The 9,800-nt window shown below is 35.1% G+C and overlaps 1 protein-coding gene and 1 pseudogene across 2 annotated transcripts; both read left to right on the top strand.

Moving 5' to 3' along the window:
• The first annotated feature begins 428 nt into the window (after positions 1-428).
• LOC130466568 (uncharacterized) lies at positions 429-529 on the top strand (annotated as a pseudogene).
• Positions 530-6,077: 5,548 nt separating this feature from the next.
• On the top strand, positions 6,078-9,317 carry LOC130465821 (uncharacterized). 2 transcript variants are annotated; one of them, XM_056834668.1, is made up of 3 exons: positions 6,078-7,267; positions 7,340-7,395; positions 9,219-9,317. In XM_056834668.1, exons 1-3 carry the CDS (start codon positions 7,043-7,045, stop codon positions 9,241-9,243), a joined length of 306 nt encoding a protein of 101 aa, XP_056690646.1. In that variant the 5' UTR covers positions 6,078-7,042; the 3' UTR covers positions 9,244-9,317. The 2 variants fall into 2 exon arrangements, with proteins under 2 accessions (XP_056690646.1, XP_056690645.1); XM_056834667.1 differs by lacking the exon at positions 9,219-9,317 and adding an exon at positions 8,614-9,208.
• Positions 9,318-9,800: the final 483 nt, after the last annotated feature.

Consider the following 9,800-nt stretch of genomic DNA (forward strand, 5'->3'; position numbering starts at 1 on the left):
ATATTCGGGAGATGACCATGCCCACCACAAACATCACAAAAAGAGGTATTAGGAGGTATAGTATTGTAGGAAATCACCTTGCCCTTCCCTTTGGTTAGAAGGGTGGCCGATGGTGGAGGTATTGTCGATGGAAACAGCGGTTGAGAGGGAGCACTTTCAAGTTTCTCAAGTCGGGGAGTAACCTCTCTATGATATTATCTTGTTCCAATGCATAAGCCGACCCCCTTCCGTCATCTTCACGACTTCTACCCTCGTAGTTCCTTGTTCCCACATGCCATGCTTGATAGTTTTGCACGACATGCTCTATGATCTCTTCTATTTTGTCCTCCGTCTTGTTCATAATCGGACCTCTCACTCCCGCATCAAGACTAGTCTTAGAAGCCGGACTAAGTCCTAAGTAGAATGTTTGAAGGAGGAGCCACTTTTGGATACCATGATGTGGTCACTCCCTTTGATATTCCTTAAACCGATCCCATGCCTCGAATAATGACTCATCGCTCTTTTGTTCAAATGATTGGATCTTGTGCCTATACTCGGCGGTCTTTTCGTGGGAGTAAAACTTTCTTAGAAAAGAACTTACAACTTCATTCCACGTGTTAAGAGAGTTTGTCTTGACCTCCTTGTCCAGCCAATCACTCGCCCTCCCAAGCAAAGAAAATCGGTACTACTTTAGGCGAACATATTCCGAAGTAACACCATGGTGCTTGATCGTGTCGCAATAATGTTCAAATTGCTTAAGATGCTCATGCGGCGGCTCATTAGCCTTTCCACAAAAGGGGTGGCATTAGACTAATGGGATGAAGGCCGGTCTTATCTCAAAGTTGTCTGCATTCATGGTTGGAGGTTCAATACCGCTTGTGGTTTTGAAAGCCCCCGGAATACCCAAATTCTTGACCGGTTGTGACATGATCTCCCAAATATGACTAGTAGGGCTTGGAGGAGCTTGTTTGTGGGAACTCTCTCTTAAAGCTTCAAACCGGTTGTTGCTAAATGAGCGAGTTCGTGACCTTTGTAAGCCTCTCAAAGTCCTCTCTATCTCGTTGTCTTGAAGGAAGAGAGGTCGAAAGCGAGTCCGACCATGATCTTGCATGCACAACTAGATAGACACGTTAGCAATGACAATTACAACTAAAACAAGAATTAAGATGGTAAAACTAGACTTGTTAATAAAGCTAAACTCAAAAACAACAATCGCTCCCCGACAACGGCGCCATTTTGAAAGACGATTATTGTGTCATTAACCAACTACCATTAAATCAAACAATATTTATAAACCACCTAAACAAACCAACTATATTGACTATAGTGGCAAGCATAGGGATCACCCCAAGAGAACGGTATGAGAGAGTTCAACAAGATCAAGCTAGTTTGGAAATGAAAAGGAGATAGAATCTTGACAAGCTAACAACTAATTAGAAGGAGGAATCAAAAGGATTTAACTAGGTAATTGAGGATAGTCTTGGTTTCATTAGGGAAGGAAGAAGGTTCAATCACTTTTATATTGCAAAGACATAATAATTAGGGGAAAAGCGGATAACATTGCATTCGCCACCTCTCGGATATAATGCATTAAGATGCCTAATCCGAGGGAGAGATTTTGCATGACCCCTAGACTAGATAACTAACAATTAGAACTAGTTCATCCACATGCTCATACTAATTCACAATCTCTTGCGAAACTAACATGAAGCATTCCAATCAACTAACTAGACTTAGCATTTGCAACTACTAATCTAACTAGACATGGAAATCCTAATCATCAAATCAAAATTTAATCACAGCATCATCATGAATTCCCTTCAAAAATCCCTAACTAATTCCCAAGCTTCACCCCTATCCCTAGCAAGCAACTACTCAAGAACCATGGAAAGAGAAAGCAATCTAATTATGGAATTCAAACAATGAAGCATTCTAATTAAACAAAAAATGAAATTGAAATCAACAAAATCAAACAAGCAAACTTTTAGATTATTCTAAGTATGAAGTAAATCACCAACAATAACAAAGTGAACAAAATTGAATAGCGAAATTGAAATGCAAAGATTAACACTACTACAAAACAGGCTTATAGCAACGCCATTTTATGCAACAGTTTCATTGGCGTTGCTATATCATAACTATTGTAACAGTTAATTAATTATTAAATTGAGTAGAGTTTGACTTTGGAAAAATGTTGCTATAGAAAAACTATTGCAACAATAGTATATTGCGATTATTTTTTGCAATAGTTTTTATTTTTAAAATTTTGATGAAATATTGAACTTTCTTTTTTGGCATGTATCTAAAAAAATAGAAAATAGAAAATAAAAATTGAATATGTAAGTAAGTCATTGAATATTTTCATAGACTGCTTTTTATTTTTTGTTTCCCTCCTTCCCAACCCTTCAGTTTCACCCCAAACCCTTCTTCTCTTTCATCTGCTTCGTCCTTCTTCTCTTCTTTTTCATCTGATTCCTTCTTCTCTGTCATCTGCTTCCTTCTTCTCGATCCTCCCCATCATCGTTTCTGAAGCAAAGGCAAATTAGAGATTGGGGCTTTCTGAATTGGAAGTTGGGTCTATGATTTGGAGATAAGGTGAAATTGGCAAATTTTGTTTCTGAATTGGCGAGAAGAACAAGGTTAGTTATTATATATCTCTTCGAATTTCGTCTTAAGTTTCACAATTATGCTGTTTAATTAACTGGCTACAAATTGGGATTTTTTTGTGTGGTTTTGGGCCTAAATTAGGGTTTCTTATTTAGGGAATTCTGTTGATTTTTATTCATTTGTATTAGTTAATACGGATTTTTCATGAAATACCCCCGAATTTTGGCGTAATTCACCAAATGCCCCTCGACTTTCAGAAATTCACCAAATGCCCCTCACAAATGACTTAATACCCAAAATACCCTTACTAATGATGCGCCGTTAGTCCTCCGTTAACCTAATTTTCAAATTCACCAAATACCCCTATTTTAATACTTATTTCACCAAATACCCTTATTCAGAAACTTAATTCACCAAATACCAATAACTTAAAATTACTCATTTTGATGCTCAACGGCTAGTTTTTGTGTTTGAAAATTAGCCGTTGCTTATTGTTTGCTTATAAATACTCTTTTTCTGACGGTTTATTGTAGTTTTCCTATTATTTTGTTAATTTCATATCATTTTTGTCATGAGTTTTCTTTCAAAATCATCATCCACACCCAATGAGTCCACATATGTAAGAGTCCCAAATAAATTTTGTTATCATGGGAGAAAATTTGACATCCGAATATCTGATACAACACTCAATCTGAAGCTCCGGTACAACACTAAAACATAAAACACTCCTAAAAACACCTCAAAACGTCGCAACTCTTCAAGAAAATAGCTACTTCTTTTGTACCTTATTCTTTATGTGACCAATTAATTATATTTACCATGCAATCGGAAGGTATTTCTTTTTCAATATGGGAAATATCTTTAACATATGCAAACAGATTAAAAATAAAGCTCTTATTAATTTTATTCTAACGCATATGTTCCAGCTACCTCGGCTTCTATTGCTTCCATGCCACATATTTAACGTTAACTCCCTTTTGTCTCCTGTCTCTACTGCCTCCAAACATCTTTCTTCAATCTCCTAACTTTCTCTCAACCTTACAGTCGAGGCATAAAGGTTTTCCCACTTTTCTTTTGAGCTAGGTCCTATTGACATGGTCAGATTTATGGACAAATGTCTATTTTTGGATTTGAGGGAACAAGAAAAAAAAAATGAAACTAAGGTATGTTCCAAAGCTCATGAACCAGTGAAAAAACATGAATCTTGGCACAAAGATTTGCCTCCAAACTCAAGATTTTCACATCATGAATCCAAGTTGAAATCGAGGTTGTGATAAAAATGTATGTGTTATTGAACTTGATTTCTTAGTTTCTTTACCATTCGGACAATAAGAAAATTAAGGTGTTAGCTTTAGATTGAATTACTTCAGCTTCACTTACATAAGATCCCTTTGAAAATGGGGTTTTTTGGCCTTTTGCTCAGCTAAAGTGCATTGTCTTTACTGGATGAGGCCTGAACTTATTGGATCATAATTGAAACTTACTGAGTGTTGTATCGGAGCCTCAGATGAAAATTTCCTCCCATAATATTAGAAATTGTTTGGGACTCTTACATATGTGGATTCATGGGTGTGGATGATGATTTTGAAAGAAAACTCATGACAAAAATGATATGAAATTAACAAAACAATAGAAAAACTACAATAAATAGTCAGAAAAGGGGTTTTTATAAGCAAACAATAAGCAACGGCTAATTTTCAAACATAAAAACTAGCCGCTGAGCATCAAAATGGGTAATTTTAAGTTATGTGTATTTGGTGAATTAAGTTTCAGAATAGGGGTATTATATGAAATAAGTTATAAAATAGGGGTATTTGGTGAATTTAAAAATTAGGCTAACGGAGGACTAACGGCGCGTCATTAGTAAGGGTATTTTGGGTATTAAGTCATTTGTGAGGGGCATTTGGTGAATTTCTGAAAGTCGAGGGGCATTTGGTGAATTACGCCATAATTCGGGGGTATTTCATGAAAAATCCGTAGTTAATAAGGATGAAGCATCGTATGATTCTGTTAATTAGGGATGAAGCATCGTAATTAGGGATGAAGCATCGTATGCTTTAGTTACAGCTTCTTTTTTTATTTTTTTTAATTCAATATCAATCAATTTTGTGATCGATCGATGGATTATTTTGGATGATTTTAATTATGACTTTTGGTACTTTCCGTGGCAATTTATATGTGTTGCTATTTGTTTTTCGTGTGTCCGAGTGTTGCTGGTTTCGTTGTGTTCAGGCATTGGGTGCTTACTCTGTTTAATCAGTTGTTGTTGGTGTATATGGTTTCATGGGAGGTAGGGCAACTGGTGTTTTTTGTGTAATTTGTTGGGGTTCTGCTACAGGTCTGTGTTGTTGCTTCTGCAGATTATGCTGATCCAATATAGACTAAAATCATTCGAAATATCATGTATATGTGGCACTTCTAAGCAATGAAACCTCACTTTGCCTCCAAAATAATGTTGATCCAATATTGACCTGGACTTTTGCTAAAGGATGCCTCCCCGTGAGACCATTACTGAACTCTTTCTAATTTAATCCACTTGAGTAAAAATTTTCAAGGGTGTGACTACAACATATCCTTCAACCAACATCGACATTAATTAGTGATCACTAAATTTCAGCAGTATAGTTCTATAGTGTTCCAAGTGCCATGGATACATACCGAGATAGCAATTTATTCCTGACCAAGAATAATATTTTAATTCCCTCGACACCGAGATAGATAATTCCAGTAATTCATGATGTTTCTTTCACTATGTATCCAACATAAGTATTGGAATATAATTTAAAAGTTAAACCGAAATTAAAGTGTCTTTTTATGTCGATTTAAGTAGTTTTGTTAGATGTGAATGGATAGATTGAAAAATGGAAATGCATTTGCATGCAATTATGGATATTCTTGTAGCAGAATAACAGTCCACCTGCTTGATTGCTACTTATATTATGCTAAAATAATATTACTTTTGTATATTACATAAAGTTCTTCTAGTACAAATTAACTAAAGATTTACACTTAGTACATAAAAAATTATCAGGATCCTTAGATCATGTTACAAGGAGAGATAAAGTGGCAAATGAAAAAATTATCTGATGATTTCCTAATCCATCCCTAATCAACCTATATGAAAAATAATATTACTAATTATTATAGTAGGGCTTTGGTATACTAACAGTCTAGCATATAATACTATATGATGAAGCTCATGAAAATTAGATGCGAGCTTCCTACTATGTCCTCAATCAATTTGGTGGCATCAGCAGCTCAACTGATTTGAATTTCTTTTGGAACTCAGAGAGGAGAGCTAGGTTTTCTTTTCGAAAGGAGAATAGCCTTTTGCCTTAGATTTTCATTCTCTTCCAAATACTTATGTTATATAAGCACAACTTCTAGTTTGTTAGCTCCATGTCTTCCTTCTTCGTTCCTTCGAACTTCTTCCTGCTCGACCAAATCACACGTTAAAACCCTGTAAACTGGAGGATCAGCAACAGAAGTGAAGTGGATGAAGTGAAGTCCTACGAGATTGTTTAGAGTTAGTATAAGTACTTTGTATATGTTAAGACTTACCTTACGATAAGGAAATTAACTCGAACTTTTGATTTACTCCAAAATTATATTAGAAAAGGAAGAGGGGTAAACATACTGCATAGGGAATTAAAATCAAGTTTTTTTTATCTTTATAAAATAATGCTTGAGTAGCTTTCAAGGAAAGTCCTCTGGTGGTCATGTTCCAGATTCGACCAGGCTGAAAAACTACTAGATCACAGGAAAAATAGAGAATTGCCAACTGATTTCAAAGTATAATTTCACATATAACACACACTATATATACAAACAAGGGGTGCATATGAAAACATACAAAATAGAAGAAATCACTAGATCCTTACTGAATATCAACATTGACTAATACTTCAGGGTATCGTTAACATGTCTAACCCCACTCTAAACTTTAAGCCTGCCTCTGCAACACAACAGAGAAATATGTACTTCAAGTAAATTTAAATTGTAAGTTAAGGTTCCAACTAGAATATTTTAGCATCTAATAGATCATTCTATATCTAGAGGTTACAAGTTATAAAAATAGAATTTTCATTAAAAGTTAGCAGAATGTTCAAGAAATAATGATAACTAAAACACTGTTGTCCTCTTGAAAACACAGGTAGCTGCTAACAGTACCTAGCTAGGTTAATTTTGTATAATGTAATCCCATGGTGTAAGCTTATAATAATAGACAAGAAGTTAGGATAAAAAATTTACGAATAATTAAATATACAACTTCTCGTAACAATCACAAAGCATATGCATAGTCTTTGAAATATCAGATTTCAATCTTGATGTGATAGCTTCGTCACTTGTACAACTTCGCCAAAAAGACCCTAGCTTGAACCCGGAAATGATTGCAAAAGCTATAGTTTCAACTGCTACAAATGGTGCATAACATATAGGTTTCAAGCCTACTGGTATGTTTTCTAATCCATACTATTACGGTATTTGTTCTTTTTGCATTGTAATAATTACACGAGACTTGGTTGTAATGGCTAAACAAAAAATAGAGCTAACTAGTGCATTCTTGAGCTATTATTATGCATATGACAACTATGAAGAGAGATTGAAACATCCGCCAGAGAGAGTGCCTGAAGCAAATTTCAAAACACTTATAGCTTATTGGGAGACTAATGCAGCAAAGGTAGGTTTGAAGCGTAATATATTCTTATGATTCTATTATTTCCATGTCTAATTTATATTTTTTTGCTGTTAGAAAACAAGTTGCAGAATTCAGAAAATTGCAAAGAGCGAGACAATGGTTACATATAGGTATGTTTCACAAAACTTCTTTACTTATTTTTTTACATGTAGATTTAGAATTATTGTATTTGATGCTTGTGAAATTATGGTGTTTGATGATTATGAGCTTTTGTTGTTTGATAATTGTGGAAATATGGTGTTTGATGATTGTGAAGTTATGATAATTAGGCAGCAAGTCCATAATTAGGCATGACTTATTTGTGGATTGTGCTTGAGTTGTTTGTAGTTGTTCTTTTTCCAGTTAGCAGATTCTGATATGCTAGTAGTTGTTCAATTTCCGCAAGGGTGGATTCTGGTTGCTTGAGTGCTTAGGCAGTATTGTAGCAAGTTTTATTGGACTTGGCTGTTTTCAGCTGCTGTACTGCCTGCCACTTCATAACAGTCGCACAATAAATACGTAACCTTAGCAGATGAGTTCTCGAAATCATTAATGTGTGACTAAGTCATAGACTGGTTTAACCATTACTCTAGGGACTAGGTTGCGGTACCAAGCCTCTCCAAGATAGGGGGACACCAGTAACGTCTTTCTCCTCCAGATTTACAATTGACTAGGCAGAACCTTTAACCTTAGCATATGAAACTTTTTTCCCGGACTTAGTTTTTTCTTCACTAACAACTCTTCCTTCTATTTCATTCTTCTGACTGAAGTTTACAGCTTCATGTCTGACAATTTCTTGATCTGATCCTCCACTATATCTTGGTCTCATACTTCTTTCTCCCTAATGCTTTGGCTTTTATGGCTCATTTAGATCTAGGTCGGAGTAGAGGATAGGTTTCATGAGAACTATAGGACGTCTTTCGTCATCCCAACTATTTTTCGAGTAGAAGAAATCAGACTCCCTTGGAAAATTTAATTGAGTTCATTGCCTTCTCGTTTATAGCTACATGACTCTTGTAATATTCTTTACTTCTGCTTTTCCCCTAACTGAAGTGTCACATTGCCTTCTCATTTATAGCTAAAGTTTTTTTTCAAATAGAAGTAGAATAACCACATTCAAAGAAAAGTGAGACAATGTTTCATTTCCATACACGCATAAACTGCAAACAGTGTCACACATTGCATAAACTTAAAAAATATGTCATAAGTGGACAGTCTTCCTTGAACTGCCAACTAGCCTACAAACACACATTTATGAGCAACAGAGTTGTTGCATTTTTTTCTATGGTACCTTCACTACCTCTTAGAGAATTGTATACCTATCTAATACAAAAAGTGTGTCTCTGCAGCAGCCCAGAACCTTGTGGTATCCCTACAAAGTACGCAGTAGCAAACTTACTAAGTTTGTCAACAATTGAAAGGTATACAAGTATCAAATGAAAATTGAGTTTGGGCTTGTAAATAAATATGACCTTTATTTTCCGTCTTATGCGAGTCTGCAACAATTTTGCTGGTTCTACTGGAGTTATTTGTTCTTGTTCTGAGTCTGCAATGTGTTTCTAGTTAGCGGATTTTGATCTTCTAGTAGTTGTTCAGTTCTGCAAGGGTGGCTATTCAGTTCCAGTTAGCAGATTTGGATATGCTACTAGTTGTTCAGATTTTAATCTGCTGCTTGTTCTTTAGTTATGTAAGGCTCTGATCTGCTGCCTGATGTTCAGTTCCGTAGGGCTCTGATTCTGATCTGCTGCTTGTTATATTCAGTTCAGTTCCAGTTAGCAGATTTTTTTGTTCAGGCAGGGGGTTTAGGTTTCTGTCCTTCATGTGCAGTTGTGCTACTCGTTTGTGTTTCTTCCCATGCATCTTTGGTGTGTGGTTTACAAATTTTGTTTTGCAGAATTGATCATATTATTTCATTTTAATTACATGCATTAATTTTCCTATTTTTTTTTTACAGGATGGTAATAAAAGGAGAATGGTAGATAAAAGGATGGCAGAAAGGGCAAGGATTGAAGTTCTTTTGGATTGATTTTGGACACATAAATTAAGTACTAGATAGGTTTTAGATTGCTCGAACGATTCTTTTTGGAATTCATTTTCTTAATTAATGTATTTATATTATAACAATGGTTTTTGTTATAAGAATGATTGTTATGGATATTTTATTTTAATAATAAGTAAAACTTAATTTAAAATAAATATTTTCTATTTGTAGTAGTTGGATAGGTATAATATTTTCATTTTAATGAGCTACTAAATAAACGCGTATGAAATTGTTGCTATAAGCTCACATTAAAGTGTCGCAATAGTTGTATCAAGAAACGTTGCTGTAGACTCACATAAAAATGCCGCCATAGTGTAGCAAGAAACGTTGCTATAGATCATGTAAAAATGTGGCAATAGTCGTATCAAGAAACGTTGCTATAGACTCACGCAAAAACGTCGCAATAGCGGTATCAAGAAATGTTGTTATAGACTATAAAAGTGTTGCAATATTAGAGCAACAAATGTTGCAATAGACTGTTGATAGTGCTGGTTT

Source organism: Spinacia oleracea, chromosome 1 (assembly GCF_020520425.1).
Source record: "Spinacia oleracea cultivar Varoflay chromosome 1, BTI_SOV_V1, whole genome shotgun sequence".
NCBI classification, from domain to species: domain Eukaryota; kingdom Viridiplantae; phylum Streptophyta; class Magnoliopsida; order Caryophyllales; family Amaranthaceae; genus Spinacia; species Spinacia oleracea.

Excerpts from the sequence above, each read along its gene's own strand:
- LOC130465821 (XM_056834667.1), top strand. The coding sequence starts at position 7,043 with ATGTTTTCTAATCCATACTATTACGGTATTTGTTCTTTTTGCATTGTA. Across the intron at positions 7,268-7,339 it reads GGGAGACTAATGCAGCAAAG|AAAACAAGTTGCAGAATTCA; the intron begins GTAGGTTTGAAG and ends TTTTGCTGTTAG. Across the intron at positions 7,396-8,613 it reads GAGACAATGGTTACATATAG|CAGCCCAGAACCTTGTGGTA; the intron begins GTATGTTTCACA and ends GTGTCTCTGCAG.